Source organism: Cheilinus undulatus, linkage group 22 (assembly GCF_018320785.1).
Source record: "Cheilinus undulatus linkage group 22, ASM1832078v1, whole genome shotgun sequence".
In the NCBI taxonomy this organism is placed as follows: Eukaryota; Metazoa; Chordata; class Actinopteri; order Labriformes; family Labridae; genus Cheilinus; species Cheilinus undulatus.
The window spans coordinates 18,631,374-18,657,422 of record NC_054886.1 but is presented as its reverse complement, the minus strand read 5'-3'; the positions used below and the strand labels follow the sequence as shown (position 1 = coordinate 18,657,422).

The 26,049-nt window shown below is 39.7% G+C and overlaps 1 protein-coding gene and 1 long non-coding RNA gene across 34 annotated transcripts in view; one reads left to right on the top strand and one right to left on the bottom strand.

Moving 5' to 3' along the window:
• The window catches only part of LOC121504518 (receptor-type tyrosine-protein phosphatase delta-like), a 225,803-nt gene extending 203,941 nt beyond the window's left edge, over positions 1-21,862 (top strand). For all 33 annotated transcript variants that reach the window (XM_041779338.1, XM_041779346.1, XM_041779349.1 and 30 more), the window contains 9 exons: positions 3,188-3,307; positions 3,389-3,543; positions 11,241-11,526; positions 13,606-13,784; positions 14,027-14,153; positions 14,397-14,522; positions 16,310-16,464; positions 16,659-16,794; positions 18,808-21,862. In XM_041779338.1, coding sequence (XP_041635272.1) covers positions 3,188-3,307; positions 3,389-3,543; positions 11,241-11,526; positions 13,606-13,784; positions 14,027-14,153; positions 14,397-14,522; positions 16,310-16,464; positions 16,659-16,794; positions 18,808-18,876 — 1,353 coding nt within the window. In that variant the 3' untranslated portion in view covers positions 18,877-21,862. The remainder of the gene's footprint in view (positions 1-3,187; positions 3,308-3,388; positions 3,544-11,240; positions 11,527-13,605; positions 13,785-14,026; positions 14,154-14,396; positions 14,523-16,309; positions 16,465-16,658; positions 16,795-18,807) is intronic.
• The window catches only part of LOC121504523, a 228,488-nt gene continuing 205,903 nt past the window's right edge, over positions 3,465-26,049 (bottom strand). Inside the window, exon 4 of the long non-coding RNA XR_005991473.1 lies at positions 3,465-3,537. This is a non-coding gene — a long non-coding RNA (uncharacterized LOC121504523). The remainder of the gene's footprint in view (positions 3,538-26,049) is intronic.

Genomic DNA, 26,049 nt, shown 5'->3' with positions numbered 1-26,049 from the left:
TCCTCCAGAAGAAGCAAGGTTGCATTCTGTTACCTCCTGATATCCCCCATCGTGTCTTTAAAAGTCTTTGTGCTGTTGTTTATCCTGACTGATTAGGAGCATTGCTCCCTTCATTAGGCCTGTGCTGCTGAAGGCACTGGATTATAATCAGTGATCAAAGACTACAGACTAGAGCTGCATGCACTTACGACTCTTTTAAGGCTGACACGGACGAAAGGCACATTTTCTTTCTCTTTGGCATATCCTGCAGTGTTTGACTGAGCGCATGAAAGCTTAAGAGACTCTAGAAGCTTATGACCTTCACACATTTGTGCCTTTTCAAAGAGCCCAGCGTAGTGTTAACAGGGGTGCTGACTCAATCCAGGGAGCAGTCTTCATTCAGTATCTGTGCAATCTGCAAAGCAAATAAACTCCTCTGGCTGCTTTCCATCGTTTCACGCACTTTAAAATGCATGATTCATCAATTTAATTTGGTTCACACGTTGTCAGGTGTCTGTTTGACATTCAAGATGCTTTTTTTGATCTAAGATTCTTGGCTCGGATGTTAAGGCTTCTTGTGAGACATCGCCCTCCCTGATCCTGCCATACTATTAAGTTGTTTGACATTTGTAGAACATAATGTGCTTTTGTTGCTGCCAACAGCTTCTGCTTTTCATATTAATCAGTCGTATCATTCTCTGGGAAGCTCTCAAGCTGTCTTTTTCTGTTTTGCATGTATACAGCATGAGTATTTGCAAGTAAATGCTATAATGAATCATCTCAAACCCCCTCGTGTCACAATCGCTCGATGCTCTTCGTGTCAGAGCTACAACAGCTGCTCTGGAAATGAAATCAGAGCAAATTTAGGTTGTAGGTATTTGATATTTTAACTGCATAACGGTCATGCTTTTCAACATTCAGAGAGCATAAAAGAGCACAATTTGTTCGACATGATGGCATTTCGATTTTGTGTTGACTGCATCCAGAGTAATGGACGATATGAAGAAAAACAATTGAGTAGGAACAGTTATTTCCTATCCAGGACCAATAATGCTTCCCTTCTCAGCTAAGCATTAATGCTATCATGGAGCGGTGCTTTATTGGCCGTTAACTGCGATACAAAGCTGTACACTCAAATGGCAATAAAGCTGAGGCGGTAATATGATTGGAAACTATGGTTACCTTTGTAATTATAGACAATGGCAGGACAATTAATAGCACTATGTGCTTGGCACAAATATTTCAGGCCATTTCATTGATTAGGAAATACAACCTAGTCAGCAGGAATAAGGGGATAAATTCTACCATTTGTGTTTCAGATTAATTTATGTTTAAAAAATGCATCGAGGCTGCTCTGCTCTCACTCTAGGGCAGAAAATGTTAATGTATTCGCATCTTGAGCTTATGCAAGGTCTTGTTATTGAGTGCTGAATGTCATAGGCTGCTGTTACCAATAAATTTAGAGAGGTGGAAAGTAACACATTACATTTACTCAAATTACTGCAGTTGACTAGCGCTTTTGAGTGCTTGTACTTTTCTGAGTACATTTTGAAACCAGTAATTTGACTCAAGTTTTAACCAGAGTAACTGTACTTTTTCTTTACTGCAATAATTTTGTCCTTTTTCCACCTCTGCTGACAACACAGTAATACATAGTGAGTAGGGATGCACAAAAATATTGGCCTGATATTGGTATTGTCAGGTTTTAGGCTCAAAGCTCCTGTACACTAGATATGATAAAATAAGGTTGTTGTAAACATGTGAAAACACTTAGATCTATATGTGACTGAATTTTTTTGATGTTGTATCTTGGTTTTCTTTGAGCGGGGCAAATAAAGGAGCCCATAACACCACCAGCCTCTTTGGGGAATTACCCTGGATCATTACAGGTTATTAAAAGGCTCACAATTGAGAGAATTGTGCCAGAAAACAGTAAATTTAATCCCCAACTTCTGTCTCGCTGCTCTGGAACAGAACCGGGCAGCTGTGTTCTGATCAGAAGCATTCTTTTTTTTTGTGTTTAATTTGAGAGGTTTGTATAGATTGATGCAGCATTTAAGCACTTCCAGTTCCCTTGTCTATGGGATTTTTAACTGAGTTTTTCAGTTAAACACCTGAAATAAAGTCTGAGGTGAACACAAGCTCAAGAGATTTAAACTTTTTTATGACCTGAAAGTGCCTGACTTTTGAATTCTGTATATTTTGGGGTCTTAATAAAGAGGACTGTCAAAGGACGGCAACTAGGACTACAGCGTTTGTTGGGAACATATACGTCATCACCCTGAGCACAGCAAATGAGCCTACCTCTCACCTGTATCCTCGGGGGTTACATTAAATTCAGTCGTGCAGGTTGTAGTTCAATACGATGCCTAAGTCTATGCTGCCTAAGCTGAAGTCTTTTTCTTTATTTGTCATCATTGATTACGCTTTAAAGTGTGTTTTAAAGACTGAAAATTGTCTTTTTTTTCTTCCTTAAACTTTAACCCCCTGAAGACGACATTGTTGTATACAACAAAAGAGGCACATGTTATTTAAAGTTAAACAACTTGCAAACCATAAATCACAGCCGTTTACTTTTCTTGTTCCCCGAAAGCCCTCCGTTGTACAGTTCTAATGACAATATCCATGCCTCTGTAGCTCGCACAGAAGCTTTTCTAGTGAGCCTGGAACTTGGGTGACTTTCCAGGGTTTAAAGATTAAATCCACACCATTAATTCTGAGATTAAACGTCTATTTATTCATTTTATAATCAATTTTTCAATCATTAGCTCTAACCATAGCCACCATAGCAATTTCCCACATTGCACTGTGATGGGCTGTGACAACCAGTCACAGGCTGTTCAATCCTCACGTCATACTTTTCCAAACAGTACTTGTATATACACTTCAAATAGTGAGCCTGAATGACTCCTAATGGAGAGAAAGAGACACAGAGAGGCCGTGCTGTGTCCCTCTGTGTCTCTGCAGACAGGACCTGCTTTTAATAATGGCTTAAAAGAAGGCAATTTCAGAAAGCACAAGGGCTTTTTTTGCAAATATATGAATATTTTTAAGAAATCTTTCACAAAGTAATTATTTTTTCACATTTTGGCCCCCAAGAGATGGGAGAACAAGTTTGCGCAAGAAAAAAGTCTTAGTCATTACCCTTTACTGTGTGGAATACATGAAAATCTTTGAGTTTTAATTTCATCGTTCATCTTTCATTCAGGTGAAATGTGACCAGTACTGGCCAACAAGAGGGACTGAGACCTATGGCCTCATCCAAGTGACACTGCTGGACACAGTAGAGCTGGCTACATACTGTGTCAGGACGTTTGCACTTTTTAAAGTAAGGAGATTTCCTCCTCTCCCTGACAGCGTTTTAAGTGTGTCGTCTTGGTCACTCACTTCTCTCCTCCTACATATTCAGAACGGCTCCAGTGAGAAAAGAGAGGTGCGGCAGTTCCAGTTCACGGCCTGGCCGGACCATGGGGTACCGGAGCACCCCACCCCGTTCCTGGCCTTCCTGAGACGGGTGAAAGCTTGCAATCCTCCAGATGCGGGGCCCATGGTGGTGCACTGCAGGTAAGAAAACAACATGGTTTCACAAAAACATCCTGGAGCATGAAATTGATTTTGTTCTCTCCATTTGCTGTAATGAATATATGAATACATATGACAAGATGCAATACATTTAAGGTTATTTAGATGGTTATTTCTGAGTAATTTCTGTGTGGATATGGTGTTTTCCCCCTGCTTTTTTAAAAACAGACATGAACCAGAAGGAAATATATTGTCTCAAGGAGAATAATTTACAGGGAATAAACCCAAACAAATCAGCCTGCTAGCTTTCATAGACGCCACTTTAAATGTGAAGGTGTTTTCGACATGATAGCACAAAGAGTACAAGTGTCATTGCCCTCAGCAAACTTAAACATCTCCTCCCACACGCTGACACACAGACACTTGCAGACCTGTCGTGTTCCCTGCTCCACAGCGAACATGTCGCACATCAGCAGCCCACAAGTCCTCGGCTTATCCCCCGGGTTATTGCATCTGAAACAAATAACTTTCACTTTCACGCCAACTTCGCTTCCCAGAGCTACATAAGCAGCCAGACTCCCCATAGAGAGGCACGAAGTTATGACACAGACTTCTGGCTCCTCTCAAGTCAGGGAGTCATCAGAGGCTCGGCTCACAGAGAGAGAGAGAGAGAGAGAAAGTGACTGAAGGGGGAAAAAAGTGTAGAAATGAAGCAGCGGCGATAGTGAGTGTAATAGATACAAAGTTGTGTCAGAAAGTGACAAAAAAGGGACGAGGGATTACTGAAGAATTACAATTACCACATGCTGAAGTTAATTAGAGCTAGTTGCCGAATGACTTCAAATTGAAAATCTGGACTTTTTTACAATGAAGCAGAATGCAGGCATTAATGTCACTGTGCAGATGGGACTTTTTTAATTCCTCTGGCTCCCTATCAGATGGAGCCATTTCCAAGCTGAAAATCCTCTGAGAAGCACCCCTTTTGCTTCATGTTTGACCACAATTTCTAAATAGAGACATCTTTACATTGGCATATTTGCATAATGACGTTAGGAGCGCTTTACTGCAAAGCAGAAATGTTCTGTAGATGAAATACAGTGCTGCGTTTCACTAAAACTGTTAATGAACACACAAGGCAGCACCAAATAAAGGTTTTGAGGAAAAAAGAACATAACTTGCTCATAATTAACAGCATGGGCCAGTATCTTGAGAATCTCACTGAAGATGCTTCTAAATCACATATACACTATAACAATGAAAAAATAATATAAAACACGTCTACATCTTAGAAAACATGCTGACAAAACCTATTTTAGAATTCCCTTAATTCATGTGTCTCACGTGTTGCTCCAGCTCTGCAGTAATTCATTTGATATTTGTGAGATGGCTTTTAGATCACACAGATGTTAGTAAAATTAGCGGTTAACCACATCCTCCTCAGACTTTAGCTTTAGGACATGATCATCTCACATTACTGAGTTTCTTCAGCCCTCATCATGTCAAATACATCTTATCCTGCCATCACAATCTAAAAAGGGGGTTTTGTAAGTCATTTGTAGTTTATGGTTGCGCTTATTTAAATAACCACAAATGGTGCTGTAAGATCCAGTTTTTTATTCTTTCTACATTTATTTGACTTGTCTCAGATTTTACTTGAAAGCCAGACAGTGTCTCACACAGTGATGGACAAAGAGTGAGCGTTTTTTGTAGAAGAAAGAGATATCAAACAAAGCAGATCAGAAATGTTTCATAAATGGTTAAAATTATTTTCAGTGTTTTCACCACGGTTGAGTTGGAATCACAGCACGTCTTATGAAATTTGCTTCCCACAGACGTCATAACCCGTTTCCTGCTCTCCTGGTTCCCCACTGTTTTCACTAACCCGTAGGTCAGGGACTGTTTTGCTCTTCGAGCTAAAAGACTACCCAGGCGTTGTGAGCTGATGGAAGAGGTCAAAAGTGCATGATTGAATGTCGTAGAGATCACTGGCCTCAACCAGTGACTCGGAAGGAAAACTTTTGATAGAGCAGCCCACAATTTTAAAGAGTTCTGACTGATAACATAGATATATTACAGCTCTAGAGTTTGCTTTCTGTTGTCAGAGTAGTCAGGGCACAACACAGGAAATGATGGCAGTTTGTAACACTGGTAAAATGAAACTGTATATGTACCCACATTTTACTTTTTTGACTACCTTAAATTGCCATTTACTGAGACTGAATAATAAAAGTATAGATAATTTATATGAAGTATTAGGGCTGTTGGTTGCATTGTGAAAAGAAAAAAAGTTGCTACTGGCAGGCCTTCCCATAGAATTAGCTGGGCCCCTCAAATACCCCAGAGCCCCCCCACACCCACCACACTCCATTTATGATTCAGTGATGACATCAGGGCATGTGTGTTGGATCAGTAGCATTGGTGTTAGCATCCTGGCTAACAGTTACCTCATTTTGAAGCTGAAAAGTGTGTCCAAGTATTACTAAGCTCTGAAGTTGGAATTATTTACTTGGCTTTTAACCCTTTTCTACACAATTTCTGCCAAATTTTGCCATTTCTTTTTGCAACTTATAACCTAGTTGATGGGTTTTTACCTGTTATGCCTCTTTTAATGCTTTTTGCCACTTTTTGCCCAGTTTTGGCTTTTCTTTTAACCCAATTTAGCCAGTTTTGTTGTTTCTTTGCCCTGGTATGCTAATTTTGTGGTGCTGTTTTACCACTTTTTGCTTTTATTTTTTGCTCATGTTTTGATACCATATACTCTTTTATGCCTCTTTTACCACTTTCAACCCATTTCTACTGCTTTTCGTCCATTTTTACAACTTTTAACCCATTGTTGCTGATCTCCCCCATTTTGCCATTTTTTTGGCCTTGTTTGCTACTTCTCTACACCACTTTTACAACTTTTAGCCCATTTTTGCTGCCTTTTGTTCATTTTAACCACTTTTAACCCATTGTTGCTGCTTTCACCCATTTTTGCCACTTGTTTTTGCCAGTTTTAACCACTTTAAAAACACGTGGCTGTTTGTTTGCACAGCAGTGCAACTTTAGTGCTGCTGTTTTGCCACTATTTGCCCATTTTGCCTCTCTTCTGCCAACTTACACTCTCTTTGTCACTTCTATATGCCAGTTTTGTCCCATTATTTGCCTATTTTTCCTGCTTTTTGTCCATTTTTACCACTTTTAACCCATTGTTCCTGCTTTCCCCCAGTTTTTCCACCTTTTGTTCATGCTTGCCACTTCTTTTTGCCAGTTTTGACCCACTTTTGCTACTTGTTTCTCATTTTTGCTGCTTACTGTCCACTTTAAACCCATTGCTGCTGCGTTTTGTCCATTTTTTGACTTTTAAGCCCTGATTGCCACTTCTTTTTGCCAGTTTGACCCATCTTTGCCACCTTTTTGCCAATTTTGACCCATTGTCCAACATTTTATGCCAGTTGCAACCTTCCCTTTTGTTTGCCTCTTTTCACAGTGATGTAGTTATTGTCCATTAAAGCTGTCTTTTTCCGCTTCATTTTCTGACATCCTAACATTTGTGCAGATCATGGCTCAGCTCTGAAGTCTGACATTACTTTGCTTATGGTTTAGTTTGATGTGCCCATCCAGATTGTTAACGTCACTAATAAAGAGGTACTTCTGTTTTAAGTAAAGGTTATTAATAATTTATGCGCCCTACTGCATAAATTGATAAAATTCATTTCTTGTTGCTTTGATAAGAGTGGATATAATTTAGGTTAAGATAAAACATGGTTACCACAGTTTAACTTTACAGTGGACCATGATTTTTTTCACCTCTATGGGCCCCCAATTTAGCTGTGCCCCAGTAAGCTTTCCCCTTTATCCCCCCTTACTGGCAGCTCTACTGGAAGCGCTCTGAGTTAAGGAGTAAAAATGAACTCTCCTTTTGGAAATGACATAGATATTTATCATCCTTTTTCCTTTAATGATGTACTGAGGACTGTTTGAGTCTGTGAAATTTAAAATAATCAGTAGAAAGGCTCACCACAATTTTTGAGAGCCCAAAATGGCATTGGTGCATTACATTTCTGTTTGCTTGGTTCAGTACAGTGCACATTTTTGCTTTTCCACTTTCAAAAGTTGGGAAATATATCAAAATAACTGAAATCTTACTTTTTTTTACCCCTTTCAGTCGGGGTACCAAGTGTACCTATCTGACCAAAAGAGTGAAGCTAGCCTCAGTGCAGTCCATTGATTGATCAAAGGATCTTCACTTCCTGTGTGGCAGCTGTAATAATGGACAACACAAAATGTGGTGTTTTTTACTGAGCTGATGGTTTTTTCCTCCTTATACTGTCGTAAACAAGCTTATAAAGGAAATGGTGATAACCTTTTTAGCAAATACTCTGTAGGATATCAATAAGATTGAAATGACAGCTCAGTTCAAGACAAGTAATGAGTTGGAGAGACATCTCCATAAATGAGCCAGTTCTCAGAGTTGGCTCCTTTATCTAAATCATTGGTTGCCAACCTGGGGTCCGGGACCACTGGGGGTGGTCCCTAAACTTGGTCTTCTCCAAAGTTTCCTAAATTATATTTGCACATCCAAAGTAAAATCATAATAAAAGATTTCATAAACAGCCAGTAAGCCAGAACTACTGATCTTAATAACGTAAGCTAGATCCCGATTGAGAGTCGGTTTCCTTTATTCCTTTTTTGTTCTGGTTTAATGAACAAGCCAAAATGGTACCGAATGAAGCCAAAAGACTGTCAGATGCAGCCAAATGATTTGGATCTCTAAATAACGCATAAATCACATCACTATAAGTGAGACTTGTTTGAAATGCAAGCAAGATCAGAGTTCACTGTACATACTGTACCAAACTGTGGCAAACTGGGCTGCTTGGTAAAACCACACCATTTTTGTTCAATGAACGGTCCAAAACACAAAAGCTAATTACCTGACATTCATGACAAAGAAAAGGGACCAGTTATCACATTTAAGAGGCCAGCAATCACAAGTATTTATTTCTTCTATGAAGGAGGAGCTGGGGTGGAAGAGGGTTGCAAGAACAGCTTGCAGAGAGTGCAGCAGAGCGTAGCCAGATAAGAGCAGTTCAAATCAGGTAGTCTGAGTGGGATTAGCCAATAGTGTGCTTAGAGCAAATCAGCTGGCTGTCAGCTAATGAGGGCTTGTGTGCGCTGATTTCAATAATGACAAGGCTTGACTTCATGGCTTGCCTGAGCTAATGCTATACACCTGATTTGTTGCCTAGTAACATATATTTCCAGCTTAAGGTGACTATATTCCTTGTTGCACACCCAATGTAGCCTAGATGAGATCCTGTACAAGACGGTGCTGCACCCAGTTTTGCTCTTGGGCGTGGTTGGGTCTTTTAAATATGGCTGCCTCATTTCCATCAAGCTGAACAGCAATGGTTCCTTTTGAAAAGGTCAAGAAACAGCCGTTAATCTCGTAAGGGAAAGGGATGACTCAGGAGTGCTGCCACAAAACTCCACTCCCCTGCCATCATGGCATGGTTGCATGCAAGGGAACATTCAAACTCTTACAGCAGGTCACAATGGACAAAAAATGGCAGCCAACTCTGCCTTGTGGTTTGTGAAAAAGTGCCTGAACTTACAAGGTCCAGTTTGCTTCAAATACGAGTTAAATACCTCAAAGTTGGGAAGAAATGACAGTTTTGATTTACTTTGCCAGTCTTAGCAAGTAATTCAAGCATCTTACAAAAGAGCTTAAATCATTATTGACTCCATTAACAGAAAAAGCAGTGATCCTGGTGAGTTTGAGTTCATGTGCGTGCTTTCAACAGTCAGTGTGAGGAAATGGTGACAGGTTAGCTGACAGCAAGAGATTTGGTAACAATACATATGTAATTGCTTTCACTGCTGCTCATGCTTTATCTTCTCTGGACTCATTGCAGCTGTATTTTTAACACAGCACTCTCTCTCTCCCCATCCCCTATTCCCTAAACTCCTGGAAAGCATATTAGTCTGACACTTAATGTGTGTCCAAGTCCAAAGCAGCTGGTCTTGACTGGCTGAAAAGGCAGTGTCAGGTCATTAGTGGAGTCAGTCTGCCAACTCCCCTTCAACTGCCAAATGTAGCGACGGCTTTCTGCACCACCTCATCCAACCAAACACACTGTGGCGTTTCTCGTTGGTAAATGTTGCCAATTTTCGAAGCCCTCCCTGGTTCTACAGTTAGAAGGAAATGCGTTGAATATATTTCCCCGCTGCGTTTAGAAACCTGAGAACAACACAACTTCTTTGCACCCTTCTCTGCATAACACAGCTCTCCTCATCCATCTCCCCTCATTCCTCATCCTCCTCTGTCTCCGTCTCTCTAGCTCAACGCTGTCACCCTGTCACTTACTTCCTTGCAGGTCATCACTCTCCCGCATCCAGGTCCGCACTGTAAAATGTTTTCAGATTGGAAACAGCTGGGGTAAAGGGAGAAATCACCGCTAGTTTCTGCATCCCTTGCCCAAGGGCTGAGGTGTTCTGAGCCCTGGATGTGATTCATTCTTCAAATATCCCTGAGCCAATTTTCTTTGCAGGCTGATTCTGCCTTTGACATCCATTGCAAATTCTGTTATCACCCTAAAGCTGCGACGAGTTTTGAGACAGAAAAAAAATAGTCGTCAGCCATTTTGAAAGTGATCATGAGATAATTTGTTAAAGTCAATGGCTCCCATATGTGTCTTTATTCCATTTGCAGCACAGTTCCAGAGCAGCATGGCACATTAACCAGACTTGGCCCCAAGGGGACTAACTTTACTCCCTCTTGAGTTTTCCCTTCTCAAACCCCTTTTCCCTTGCTCCTCAGAGCAAATGAAAAACAAATGCTCCATCAGAGGTAGAAGAGCATGAGAGGCTCACACCTCATAGGCATGTCAGCTTAATGGATTGAATAACCTATTTACTTTGGAGTGCCAAGTGCAAGGACTTGTCTCATCAATGCTGAGCTTTGCGGGTAAGGTCGGATTAGAGTTAACAATGAAGATTTAACGCCACACTGTCACCCAGTGGTAAATAACTTGTCATCAGTAAACATCTTCACTGCTGAGGCATGCATGAGTAAAACATTTAATGTGCAGGGCCCATAACTGCTGGTTTTCAGGAAATGTTCCCTCTTTGCCACTGTGCTTTTGCAATTTGCAAATGATTTGAGTTAATGTAAAAATGTGTCCATGCAAATCTCAATAAAGAGACCTGCCTCTTCCACAGCATGAACACCATTTAGGTGCACCGTGTTAATCTAATGGCATTAATTGAAGGCAGCTGCACTTCTCAGAAGTTCCCCAGCATATTAACAAAGCCCTCAAAAAACATACTCTCACTACTGAGTATGTGGAGCTGCATTTGCACGTTGTTACAGAGGCGCTTTTTGGCTCCATGAGATAAAGGTTAAATGTTGCTGCTGCATAAGTGATTAGTCCTGATGGGTTGGAGAGCACAGGTGGGGGTTCAGCAGAGGAGGGGACTCGATTGCAAAGCCAGCAGCAAGCCTCGCTGAAGGCTGTGACTGTCTAGCCCTCTTCTCTGCAAAGTGCCACTTCAGATTTAATTACACTCCGAGCCAAATAGTCCATCCTATATCGGCAAACTTGGCATGAAGAGTTTATCTCATCACATGGAGAAAGCAACTTCTTCAAGCCCCTAAAAAAGTTTTGGGCTGTCCATCATCACTTTATATTTTTAGGTAGTTTGTTCACTTTTCTTGCACCCTGTAACATTTTCTTTTTTTATCTTGTCAACTACAGTGCTGGAGTGGGACGCACAGGTTGCTTCATCGTGATTGATGCCATGCTGGAACGTATCAAACACGAGAAGACTGTGGATATCTATGGACACGTGACACTAATGCGTGCCCAGCGCAACTACATGGTGCAGACAGAGGACCAGTATGTCTTCATACATGACGCGCTCCAGGAGGCCGTCAACTGCGGCACCACCGAAGTGCCCGCCAGAAACCTATACGCCTACATCCAGAAACTGACGCAGATAGAGGGTGGAGAGAATGTCACCGGCATGGAACTTGAGTTCAAGGTATCAAAGATTTGTTTACAGAAAAGCAAAGTGAAAACAAAACTAGCACAAAAAGTAATGGCATTAGTGTTTGGTAGATTATTTCTTTGTTGTAACAATGCTTCTTGGCAATAAATCTTAACCCGCTGGAAATCCTGTTTATTTCCCTTTTTAATGGTGCCACATTTGTTAGGATCATGCATTTGTGGGATGAGCAGCAGAGCGGAGTATGAGGGTTGCGCCCATGAAAATTTGCCAGATCTTCTCTGCCAATGCCAAACAGTTTCATCTTGGAGGATAAAGTTCGGTCCAAGACTGTGAAGATATGGGATTCCCACTGGTTGCAGAATCTCATCTTGATATCTCTCTGCATTGAGATAGCCTCCAATGATGACAAGCCTCGGTTTTCCGGTGAGGGAGATACCGCCCCATGCTGCCTTCACCAAAACATGTTACTCTGTCACTGCAGCAATCAGCATAGCCTTCTCCATGTCTTCTCCACACTTTGACCCTACAATCCAACTGCCAAAGGCAGAATCTGGACTCATCACTGGACATAACATTCTTCCACATGTTGAAGTTGCAGTACACTTGTGCTGACACCAGCGCAGATGGGCCTGATGGTGAAGGGCGATCTCCTGGCAGCCCTGGGAAACCAGAGATTGGCTGTATGCAGTCTGTTCTGGACCCCCCCGTTATGTGAAACTTGGCCCTCAGTTTGGAGATGATACTAGGGCTCACTCCAAATAATGCCGTAACTTGGTCTAGCAGAATATAAGCTTGAAGTTGCCCTAACCAGATTAGTCAAAAGTGGCATGCTGATTCTGGGAGCAGACACCTACTGACCACTGTAGCAAGGCTCATGCTCACAGGTGCTGACAATCAGGTTCCAATCAGGCATCTTATTGTCAGCATTTTTGGGTACCAGAAGCTCAAAAAAAGAGTCAACAGCAACAAAAGAATAAGCTGTTTGGCCTTAGAAAAGAAGATTTGGTACATTTTTCGTGGGTGCAACCTACATGCTCAGCTCTGCTGCTCATCCCACAAATGCATGTTCCTTACAAATGTGGCACCATTTAGGAAATTAAACAGGCTTCCCAACTGTATAAGATCTATTGCCAAGAAGCATTGTTACAACAAAGAGATAATCTACCAAATACAAATTTCCTTCCTTTTTGCCAAGTTTAGATAAGATTCTTGCAGATTCATCCAATTACTTGTCAACCATACCCAACCTCAAACTTTTCCTGGTAGCTCATCATATGCAGAGTAAATTTACAGACATCCATACAGACGTTGGCACCCAAGGCCTTAGTGTAACTGATTGGCCTCCCTCTGTACAACTTCTTTTCCAGTTCTCATAAGGTCCACCAGACAGCAAGGGGCCTGTGGTTTCCTCTCTATTCCAGTTAGTTAACTCGCTTGTGAAACTCGACATAGGATAAATCCCCCCATTTTGGTTTCCCCTTCCTTGGGTTGCAGGGGTCTTGGTTTACATGAAAACGCCAAAGTCAGGTTTTCCCCGCCACTGAACATTTGCCAGAGGGACTTGTAGTCTGCATTCACAATGAGAGGCTCAGTGAACCTTACGTAACCCCCTCACAGTCTATGGTGTTGCTGTATGCATGGTATTGCTTTGCTTGGCACGCACCTTCTTTCTTACACTGTGATGGATGCTGATTTCACTGAGAGATGATAAACAGGTTAGATTACAGTGCACTTCTGTCCACTCCACGCTCACCTGGGTATCCATTTCCATGCCTTTTCATCATAATGTGCTGTTTTTTTCCCTGCAATGGCAAGCTGTGATGGTAATCACATTGATGCCATTTCCATACTTTAAGGTTACTTGAAATGGTATAAACCCACAGTGCAGTGCACTATGGGCTATTATAGATGAGATTTCATCACTGACTGCAGCTTTTGACTTTTTTCCCAAAGGCTGGACTGTATTGAAGAAACCAAAGGCATGCAACTGTTGCTAAGAAGAAACAGTTGCATGCCTTTAGTTTCTTTAGTGTCAAACACAGGTGATAAACACCAGAGTTTCAGTCCTCTTTACCTTGCTCAAAGAAACTCTTTCTTTTTGTCCCTATGCAGCGTTTAGCCAACACTAAAGCCCATACATCACGATTCATCAGTGCCAATCTCCCCTGCAACAAGTTCAAGAACCGCCTTGTTAACATAATGCCATATGAGTCCACACGAGTATGTCTTCAGCCCATTCGAGGAGTTGAAGGCTCTGACTACATCAATGCCAGTTTCATTGATGGGTACAGGTAAGTGCTTATGCAACTCCAACTGCCAATCAAACGATCTGGGAATTTAGACTTGGAAATAGCTTAGCAATTCATAGAAACAGTTACATTTCAAATAGGATTGCTAAATCAACTTGGGAACGAAGATATTTCAGCAGTCTTCAAAAATGTTTCTTTCTACTGTAGCTTTAGGCAATCATAGTGAAAGTTTGATGTTGATTGTATGAAGGCTAATCTATCATGTGTTTAATGCATTCCCACAGGCAACAGAAAGCTTACATTGCCACACAGGGACCACTGGCAGAGACCACAGAGGACTTCTGGAGAATGCTCTGGGAGCACAACTCCACAATTGTTGTTATGCTAACCAAGCTTAGAGAAATGGGCCGGGTATGCATTCTCTTCTTTTCCCATTTTTATTGGCATGTTAGCCTCATTGGTCTGGCTACAGAACACAAAAGTACATATAACACAGAAGTTTATATGGAATACCATACAAAAAAATTGAGGATCTATGCTTTGAAGAAGTCGACACAGAATTGAATTAAAATATTCCGGGAATGAACACAATGAACTCCAGTATGAAGAGAACTTTGTGGTTCATTGTGGTGTTCTATTTTTCACTCACTACAGGAAAAATGCCATCAGTACTGGCCAGCAGAGAGATCGGCCAGATACCAGTACTTTGTGGTGGACCCAATGGCCGAGTATAACATGCCCCAGTATATCCTGAGAGAGTTCAAAGTGACTGATGCCAGGGTAAGCAGACATTGTTTCATAGAACAAAGTCTCAAGATCAAATATTGACGTCTATTACTACTGTTGAACAGTTTAGTCTAAAGCAGTGGCTCCTAACCTTTATTCCATAGCAGCCCCCACTCGTATCTAAAAAAACTAAGCCCCTCCCCTAAAACTTCAGGACCATAGAACTAGAGTTACAACTTTGATAGGCAGAAATTTAAAGTCCACTTGAAGAACTGTTTTCACTAAAGAACCGTAAGCTAATGTTAGGCTAACAGTTTGCTTTGCATGATGCAAGTTAGTGTTAATATTTAGAGTAATAATAGCTTATTTCTAATGACATTAGTTCCCTTAATACCAACCTAATACCTAATCAGCAATGTTACACATTATTTCAATGCTAAACAGGTCAAACTTAAGTCATTAAGTACTTACGCTCTGGCTGTCGTTCATCATTGTCATGAATAGTAGCTGTAGCCAGCAATGTGTATTAAAAAAAAAGACAAAAGCTCATAAAGAACACGCAAGCATGTGTAAGCAGAGTCCTAGTTCTACAGCCCTTACACTCCATCAAACATTATATTTCTAATCATGATTTTAAAAGAACATATTACTAGCGCCAGGCCAAAACCTTGTATCAATACTTTTTCAGGATTTTTTTTTTTCATAATTCAGTGCCGTTAGTCGCCTTTTTCATATATCAGTGGGTTTTAACCAACTTTAAAGCAATAAAAAGTGTCAAAACGATCCTGACTATGACCATTCAGTAGTAAATTAATGGAAAGCCACAGCTTTTTTGTTTTCCATTCCCTGAAAAGTGGTGATTTTGGAGATTCGATCAGCGATCTGTACATCTGAGTTTGACAATGTCAGAACAGGGAAGGCCCTGCCCCCTTCTGAGATCCTTGGCACCCCCCTCCCAGGGTCTGGGACCCCAGGTTGGGAACGGCTAGTCTAATGAACTGTTTTTCAAAGTCTATATTAGGGCCTTACTGGTAAATGAGACAGTAAATGGGTCACCAGAGGTTCAGTAAAGGAATACAAACTTTAAACTTCTTTGTATGTTTTACAACTTCATGTGCATTTGCATAATTTTATTTACCAAGAAGAATGATTTGAATGACTATGAACCTGCTGGATGCTGAGTACTGACTGGATTCAACACAACAGTCATCTTCAGCTCAAATTTTGGCATTGTATCAAGTATTTGTTTATACCAAACTATGGCCTTAAGTGAAGCATAATCATAAGTATATTTGCAGGAATTATGACACATGTCAATGTGTAAAAAACAAATGTGGTGCCGGCAGCAGCAAGCTGCCAGAGTTTTAATTCCATCAAAGGCTTACGCAGATAAATGGTGCAGGCTCCCTCCTTTGTAGTGCATGTTACACTGTCTCATCAATGGGATTGCTCGTCTTATCAAGGGGATACAATATCACTTAAGTAATGCGCACCCTCAAAGTCGATTCTCCAAGCACCCTGTTGAGGGTAACACATCAAAAGAATCAGTATCTTTAGCGTTCATGTTTATTACATTCAGGTAAAATGGCAGGCATCTTGGATGACAAAACGTGTTCACTGATGCTTTAAACTTGGCGCCTGTGCTGGATTTTTCTGTCTGGCACAAAAAGGCATGGAGCAAAACGATGGAGATGGGTTCATAATTAGCTTCCTGTTTGTGAAATACTACAGATTAGCATTTTAGCTTTATTTCATTACTTTTTCCATATACCTGACTGATCTTCCTTAAAAAGAGCTGGATCTATAAATACTCTCTCTCTCGTTTGATTCCCTCTTCTAAGGACGGACAGTCGCGAACAGTAAGGCAGTTTCAGTTCACAGACTGGCCTGAACAAGGAGTTCCAAAATCAGGAGAGGGCTTCATTGATTTCATCGGCCAAGTACATAAAACAAAGGAGCAGTTTGGCCAAGATGGGCCGATCTCGGTCCACTGTAGGTAAGTAACAACCCAGCAGAACTGCCTTTACCACATCACCTGCATTTTGTGGAAAAAAAAATAAACAAAAGATCTCAGAGATTCAGTTTCTGTGCAGTGATTCTAGACATTTAATTTGCACAAGTGTGAATTGTTTTCGATTAGAGCAAACTTTTCTTTGGCTTCATGTTGACCTTTCTGCCCTCTCTGCACAGCGCGGGTGTTGGTAGAACTGGAGTTTTCATCACCCTCAGCATTGTCTTGGAACGAATGAGGTATGAGGGCGTAGTAGACATCTTTCAGACAGTGAAAATGTTACGAACACAGAGACCAGCCATGGTGCAGACAGAGGTGAGCTGTTTCTTCCCTTTTCTCTCAGTGTACTTGCAAAGAAACAACTAACAAACTCTTCTGTGGATTTGTGCAACGGTTTTGGCATTTTCTCTTTAACAAATATAAATGTATTCTTGCACTGCATAACAGAGATTCCAGCTCTCATCTCGATCCTAGAGTCACTAGAGACTCTTTTAAGGACTTTGTCAGGTCCTCTGCTTCAAATGTATCCAATCAGTTTTGTACAATTGACTTTATTTATTCTTTTAACAACTATTTGCAGTATGCACCCAATTTTAGATGCACTTTTGTATTTAAGTCCCAGCATCCTTGCATTATATTTTGGGTTCTCTGCACCACAACTATTAATTTTGCTGAGCTTAGACCTGTTAGCACTAATTGTGGACACTTTGTTTGACATTATAAGGTCACAAAAGCACGATACAATTATCACTGTCCAATAAGAATGGCCACCATTCCAACCAAAATGCTCTAAAGCCACTTTAAACAAAAAATGTGAAACATTCATTAGATATGATGTATTATTTACTATTTATTTTGTCGTACAGCCATCTTTAGATATTTCAATAAAGTTGTAGGTGTGTCATCCTACCATAAAGGTGCAATCTGTGGTCTTTAAGCAAAAAATATATGTTTAAGCTTGCATATTTAGTAATATTTATCAATTTTGTCATAAAATACAAAAAAAATACAGTATTTCAGATAATTTAAAGCTAAATTTGTTGTAAATATCCATCCATAGGGAACTTTGTTTTGTGAGGTAGGTATCCTGAACCTGAACCCCTAGATTTTATTTTATGAGGATTGCACTGTCACAATTTGTGCAAAATTTTCTGTATTTTTCAAAAGAGGAAAAAAATATATAGTTCAAAAAGAGTATGAAAATCACATCAATTTTCTACTTTTTATAACCATAACACTGCTGTCACCACCAAAGGAATGCTGTCACTACCATAACATGGTAATATTTCTCAAAAATTAAGAAAATTGAACCGTTTGTTGTGATTTTTTTGAATCTGAACTTTAAAACCAGTTTCAATAAATGAATGCCTTTTGCAGCCAGTGTTATTTTTGACAGCTATTTTTATTTTTAGTCTCAGTCTTAGTCTTTAGATTAAATAGCTTTCGATTTTAGTCACATTTTAGTCTAGTTTCAGTCGACAAAAGCTCAAAAACATTTCCAATATCGTGAGAAATATCGTGGATGTTAAATGTTTGATGAAGAGCAAATTACATTTTAGTCCAGCTCTAGTGATCTTGTAGAAAATGAAACTTACTTTTTGTCAGTTTTAGTCATAAAATATCTATTTTTAGATAGTCTAGTCTTTCTCATGGAAAAAAAGCTGATGACAAACATTTTTAGTCATAGATTTACTCGACAAAATCACCACTGTTGAAAACTACTTCTTGAGATATAATGTCAGTTATAACTAGGGCTGTCAAAATTAATCTCATTAATTGTGAATAATTATGATCCACAGTAAGTGTACGGCTGTTTCTTTAATCGCAATTAATCTCATGCTTTGTTTTCCCTTTCAACACACCTTGGTTAATCCCAGTCAGCATCTCCCTGCAGCCACAGTGATGTAAAATATGCCCACCACTGCTACAGTGTTTCATTTCACCTTTGAAAATTTCAGACAGCTCAGTGGACAAGTCAAAATCCACAACAAGTTCCTTTTTTCCTGGTTAAATTCATATCATAATCTTCAATCGTCAGTTGCAACAGACAGAAATCCTGAGATTAATCATGATTTATTTTCTCAAAATCTTTTGAAGGCCCTAGTTAATCAGGTCCTACTGATCACAGAAAAGTTAGAGAAATAAAAACTACATAAGATTTGAAAGCTCTGGTCTCAGGAGGTTAAAATAGTGTTTTATGCATCAATTTGAACCTTTAAAAGGCAAAATGGTCAGTTTGGAAGAAGTGGTAGCAGTGGAAATGACAAACTATGGTTAAAAGAGCTTTAAGAGGGAATTTGGTTCTAACTTTCTCTTCTTTGTCTCCAGGATCAATACCAGTTCTGCTACAGAGCTGGCTTGGAGTACCTGGGAAGCTTTGATCACTATGCAACGTAAAAGACCCAGTATTGGAAGAAAAAAGCAGAGGGCCCTTTGGAAAGAAAACCCAGTGAGCCTCTCTTCTGAGCCATAAATTCTTGCTTGAGAAAGTACTCCTTAACTCCTTGCTAACAACTCATTAAGTGTTGGATGTGCGACATGACTCGTCAAAAAATGAAAAAGATGATTCCTGAAGGACCAAGTATTTCCAAACCCCGATAAAAAACCTCGCTTTGACACGAAAGCGGGGGGAATCCTGACTGTTGGAGCATCGTACGGAATTACCTTTTCTTTTGCTTCAAGGATTCATTTTGGGGCTCATAAAACTGAATGAAACCAACACAACAAAAAAGTAAACGAACAATAATGACATCGTCAGAAATGCATCAGTGAATACGAACCATTACGAGAGGCATCGGAGGCACACAGAACCGCGGGGGTGGGAAAAACTTGATGCACATTGTAAAGAAAAAAAATCTATTTCACAATCAAGTACACACTGACAACCCATTGAAAAAGAAAACAATGCTTGGTCCACAACAGAAGGACAGACTTAAAGTAATAATGAATAAACACCCCTTTTCCTGTCACAATGTTCATCATCAAAATTCTGGGAGAGGGTTAAATGATCTATGAAATAAATGAAAATTATTGATTTAGTTTTTTAGTACTTTATTATACAGCTGATGTGCTTTTTTTGAACTGTGTGAATTTCCTTTTTTTACACAAATTTATCGCTTGGAACAAAGTGATAAAATGTATTAAATGTTCATTTTTTTTAAAAGCTGTAGAACTGTTCTGACGTATGTGCTATTTTGCAGAGAATCACTTCTTTTTTTTTGTTTGTTTTTTGTTTTTTTGTTTGTTTGTTTTTTACTTTTCCCCCCTCATTTTTGTTGCACTTAGTGCGCACAGTGGAATTCACACTACCAAAATGTTGATTTTGTTCCAGAGATATTTTTTGGTCTTGATTTGTATGTTTGTCCATGATCTCATACATGGTAACTTAATTACACCCATAAAGATAAACTGGGGCTTTGTGGAATCAACAGGGATGAGCAAAGTATGAAGTCGCTGCTACCGATTATCTTAGTTCTTCCATGTAAGAAAGGTGTTCAGAGAGGACCTAGTGAATTCGATATATTTAAATATTAAAATATATGGTACAGATTTTAAGATATATAAAAGCATAAATTATACATTCTACATATATTGATAAAGTAAATAATTTATGAGATAAAAGTGTCTATGAAAGCTTCCAAATTGAAAGTTGTGTGCTATGGGGGAAATGAAATGAGATTTTTCACTGGAATGCACATCAGTAGGACAAAAATGTATTCTGATTCAGTGCATCTTTTCTTGTGCAATAAATGTGTATTCTTAGATAGGGTTTTTAACGTGGATATGTCATTCACTCATGACATTGTCGTTCCCCAACTGAGAGAGACGTGGGAGTGGGAGTGTCGTACGCCAGTCAAAGAGACGGAGGGGTCACAGTCACAGCTCCACACAATAGGGCAAAGGTACAAAGACGTCACCTTCTCGTTGTTCTTTAAAGCATTATTTTTTCATTTTTGCATTTAGAGTGCCTTATATTTATGCCTGTTTTTATAATGTTTCATTTAACATATTAATGTATCCTTTGAGTAATCTAGGCATTTAGTGTAAATGTAAATGTATAGTTTATTTACCTGTAGTATTCATTTGTCACATGATGAGATTATATATGCAAATAAGAACATTTCAAAGCTCATATTTTTCATTTTCAGTGGCCTTATTGTGGCTGAGTGAAAAAGAATTTATATATATTACTAAACTATACAGTTGAAAATACATAAAATATAAAAGACATTTATCAAAACTCTTCAGACAAAGAGCCAGGGATGAGATAGCAGTGTCTCAAAAACAAACAGTATGAAATCCCAGCAAACGAGCTTTTACAATTTTAAAAAGGATCGGGTGGAAAAGAGCGCCTAATGTGCAGGTCATCACCGAAGGGTTTCTTCTTCATGCCTTAGGTTTGAATAACAGACTTCATGTGTCAGAGAGATCTAGAGCTTCTGTTATACCAGACAATCCTAAACGGTGTCCTTTTATTTTGAAATGACAGACTGAAAGAGAGGATTTAGTGTCAGTCTTCATGTTCGGGCAGCATTTTCTCCATCCCCTCTTTGATGGCTTTGTGGATGTGCATTCCAGGTGCTTTCTTTCCCTTAACTCAAGCAGCTATGTGTTTTATTTTTGTCTGCCAAACTGATTTTTTGTCATCATTTTTAAGATATAAAGTGCTATTATTTAACCTCATGGTGGCTAATTTTATGTTCTGTTATTTTCTCATCTCAGTTTTAACTCTTTGTTTCTTGGTTTTACATATGCATGGTGAAACGTTGCAGAATGGCCAGAGCTGGCCTGGTAGGAAGATTTGCACTTTCTCTATCTTTGTACTATGCACTGCCCTATTGATTCTAAACCCAATAATATATTACTTGAACCCATCTATGAAAAAAAAATCTCCTTAAACGTTCACTTTGTGTGTATGTAAATAACACAAAAAAGGTATCGACTCTTGAAAAAGACAAAAAAAAAAGTTTGTGGCGAAAAAGAGCATCCGTTCTGATGCCATGGTGACTCCAGCAGATGACTTCAGAAGAATTCTGTCCCCCGACCATCTGTTCTTGTGGCTTTGCCATTCAAGCTTGGAGTGTCATTAACAGAAATAAACGTTGTGTTCTCTGCTCTCTCTATCTATCTCTCGTCTGGATGCATAGACTGAAAATTAAATAATGAAATTGTAAAAAAAAAAATGGCTTGTTAAAAAGATCATACAATTACCTCTGATTAGTTGTAAGCGTAAACTGTTTCTTTTTTTCTGAATGAAAGGAGTGCTGTTTATTTTCTTACTTAGGTTACATTGGTGGCGAAAGAAGTCTGTATGAAAATCAGTTCTTTGCTGACACAAGTTCCATTTGTTATAAATGAATTCTATTAAAAAATGTCAGTGTTATGCATCAGCGTTTTGCTTGTTTCCCTCCACCTCACTTTGACGTAAAAAGACTGATAGAGCTATTTTACCCCCTGCTGGTCTAAGTCCAACATAATATCCACAGTTCTCCCATGAAAAGGGGAAACTGAGCCACACCACATTTGAAAAGATTTCCATCGCTCTGGTTTTGCTGTCACTGATGTCAGCGACAATGAATCATCAGGGGAACCTTTGACGGATGAAGTGTAATGTTTTCAGAGCAGCACAGACCCTTTTTTAGCCTCACCAATGTGGTACTAGTACTTGCATTACACACTCAATGATCCTGTACTACTTTCACATGGAGTTTTCAATGCTGCTTAGCATATATGACGAGTTTTTTACAGTAAACAGTAGAGATGTATCAGTATTGTTAATACTGCAGTACCAGAAGCGTCTCAGTGTTGTCGCGGGCATGTGATGGTTTCAAGGGAAAAGGGGCGCTCAGTGCCCTGTAACACCTTCCAGAAGAGAGGAGTTTAAACAGTTAATGTCCAGGATGTGTGGTGACTGCAGTGTTGTTACCAGCCTGTTTCCAGACCCTGGACCAGTATAGGTCATGGATTGGTGGAAGGTCGTTCCCAATAACTTGCTTTTCAGATTATCTGTTAGTCTGTTCTTGTCCTGTTTGTGATGGATGTGCAGAGAATAGACTGGATGATGGTGATGTTGAAAATGATAAAACTAGAAATTCATTGGTTTGAAAACAAAAGTGGATTAGATGGTGGGTAACACACATATTCAATTAGAAACAACGAGGCTATAAATACTAAATAAGAAATTAAATATTAATACTTGCAAAAATAATCATTAAAAAAGTCTTTAATTCATTTGAAAACAGATTTTTACAAAGTAATGTAAATCAATCAAAATTAGTGAGGTGAGGGCCAGCCAACTGGTGGCTGTGGTCTCATGTGAAATGTGGATCACCTGAGTGCAGTCAATGTGTTTCAAGTGATTGTAGTATAAAGACATCTGTGTCTGGAAGCTCCAGTTAGTGGTCAATCAGTATACCTGGCTACCATTCTACCATGAAGACAAAAGAACACTCCAACTCCAACTCAGAGAAAAGGTTATTGAAAAGTATCAGGTCAGTCAGGGGATGGATACAAAAAACATTTCCAAGGCACTGAAGATCCCCAAGACTCAGTTAAATCCATCATCAAGAAATGGAAGGAATATGGCACATGTGTAAATCTGTCTAGATCAGGTTGTCCTCACAAACTGAATGACTGTGCAAGAAGAGGACTAGTAAGAGAGGCCACCAAGGCACCTAAGACTGCTCTGAAGGAGTTAGAAGCTTTAGCAGCTGAGATGGGAGAGACTCTGCATGCAGCAACTGTTGACCGGGATCTTCATTAGTCAAAGCTTCTTTGCAGGTGTGCAAGAAAACTAATCAGATCTGGACTAGAGTTTGCCAAAAGGCATGTGGGAGACTCGATGGTCAAGTGGAAGAAAGTTCTTTCATCTGGTGCTCTTTAGCCACTGGACAAGTTGTATGTTTGGCTGACACCAAACACTGCACATCACTGAAAACACACCATCCCCACTATGATGTACGGTGGTGGCAGCATCATGCTGTGGGGATGCTTCTCAGCAGATGGCCCTTGAAGGCTTGTAAAAGTAGAGAGTAAAACAAATGCGGAAAAATACAGGAAAATCCTGGAGGACAATCTTATTCAGGCTGCAAGAGAACTACAGCTAAATACTGCTGTATTTAAAATTTGTTTTCCGACAGCGTGAGACAATAACAGCCAGTTAATGTTGTTCAAGAGGTATTAATATAATAGTGGCTGCAAGTTAGTAATTTTTAATCTGCTACCTGCAGTTTTCATCTCCTTAAAAGACCTTCTGTTTTTTAGTCTTTTACTTTGCACTCCAAAGTGTAAGCAATAAAAAAGTCAAGGCTCTGAGTGCAGCCAGGATAAACATAGACGGGGTACATTGAAATATTCATCCTACACTGTCTAAGAGGATAATTTTATTCTGTCTCAGAGGGGGGATGCAGACTGGCTCACTATGCCGAGCATTGTGTCAAACAATCTATTCATAACCCTAACCGTACATATTATATTTGAGATCACAACAAGCCTACACAAGTTCAATAAAGTGCAAATAACCTGAAGCATGAAAAGTGCAACAACAACAACAGAAAAAAAATCTTTCTGAAAAAAAAGTTTGACAGCATGGGGAACATTGTGAAGTCAATAACAGTTTGCCTGGAGAAGTTTTTCAGGATTCAGAAAAGTAACCATGCACCCAATCAGAAAATATCAAACGTCACACACAAGCTGATAACAAATGACAGCTGCCGTCAGGTACAGCAGACGCTGAGGAACATTGTTCCTGAGTCAACCATGGAAAGTTTGGATGTATAAAACACTTAGACACTTAAATCAGATCAAGGAAGTACAAACTTTGTCCATACACATCAAGTGCATTCAGATTATTGCTCCCAAATGTCTGTTTGCCAAATGAATGACCACCACAATCAGAGAGCAACAGGAAATAAGTCAGTGAATGAAAGCAGCAGCCGACAGCCTGCTCTGAAAGCTTGAGTATCACATTACTGAGCGTAAAGAATTTGAAATGACGTGAGGGAAAATGTTCACAGATTGCTGGATGGCAAGAGCAATTATTGCTTCATCTTGTTTCTGACAATTTGATGGAAATTGGCCAAAATGAATTTCTAAATTTCTTAAGCAATCATTCCGATGCAGATGTCTGCCTGAAACAAGACGAGAGTACGACCAAAAAAAAAAGGAACTCCTACTGTCATCAGCTTTGTTATTTTTCACCGGTTACTGCACTTCATATGTGTCGAGCAGATGTTCTGTCTCCATCTCTCTGCAGAATTATGAAACCAACCAGGCAGTCACAACACTGCACACAAGTCATTTCTCATTTATCCCCTCTTTTTCGCCCCTTAAAAGCGACAGCTTGCCTCGCTCCCCGGGTGCTTTATTTTCTACATCCTAAATTTGATGAAACATGTCCAAATGGAGGCTGGGGAGAAGTGTGGCATTGTTGTCAACAGGAGTGTGTGGGACTGAAGGAGATGTTTCTTTTCATTATCTCATTTTTAAAGGAACTGTCTGTACTCAGTTGAACTGCAGCAAAATAATTACATAACTATGTTTTCAAAGAATGTAATTATATTAGCACTTTACTTTGATCAAGTAGTCTGACACTCAGTATCCACCACCCACTGTGTTCCTAATGCTCCATTCCTGTGTTGATAAACAATCACCTGTTAGCACTTGAAACCATGTTTCAGCTTGTGACTCATTTTCAGTCTCACTAATAAGACTCTGCTGGCAGGGATGTTCTGCATGCCTCCATCTTAATATAATAACGCTGTAATTATATTTCCTTCTGCAGGTGCACTTTAGGAAAAATAACAAACAAACCTTTGAAGGAATACAAAGAGAAAACTGTCAATGATAGATTTACTGGATTATGTCAAAGTAAAAAATAGATTTCTACAAAGTAATCTCAATTAGATAGAAATATGTGATGTAAAGTAAGTGACTGCATAAATATTCACCCCATTCAAGTCAGTATTTACAGCCACAAATTCTCTATTCTATGCAGCTGAGAAGCATCCCCACAGCATGATGCTGCCACCGCCGTGCTTCAAAGTGGGGATGGGTGTCTCATTACACCAAAGAACTTTCTTCCACTTGACCACATGCTTTTTAGTGAATCCGAGTTTTCTTCAACAGTGGCTTTATCTCTGCCGCTCTCCCATAAAGCTTTGACTGGTGAAGAACAACAGTTGTTGTGTTCAGAGTCTCCCATCTCAGCTGCTGAAGCTTGTAACTCCTTCAGAGTAGTTATAGATGTCTTGGTGGCCTCTTTCACTTGTCTTCTTGCACTGTCATTCAGTTTGTGAAGACGGCCTGATCTAGGCAGATTTACACATGTGCCATATTCCATCCATTTCTTTATGATGCTTGGAGTGTTCTTTTGTCTTCATGGTGTAATGGTAGCCAGGAATACTGATTCACCAGTGACTGGACCTTTCAGACACAGGTGTCTTTATTCTACAATCCAGGGGCGTAACTAGGGATTTTGGGCCCCCAGAAAGGCCCTTAACCAGCTAATCAAGGTGGCTATTTCCAATTTTATGAGCAATATTTTGACTATGTTTGAAATGAATTTACTAT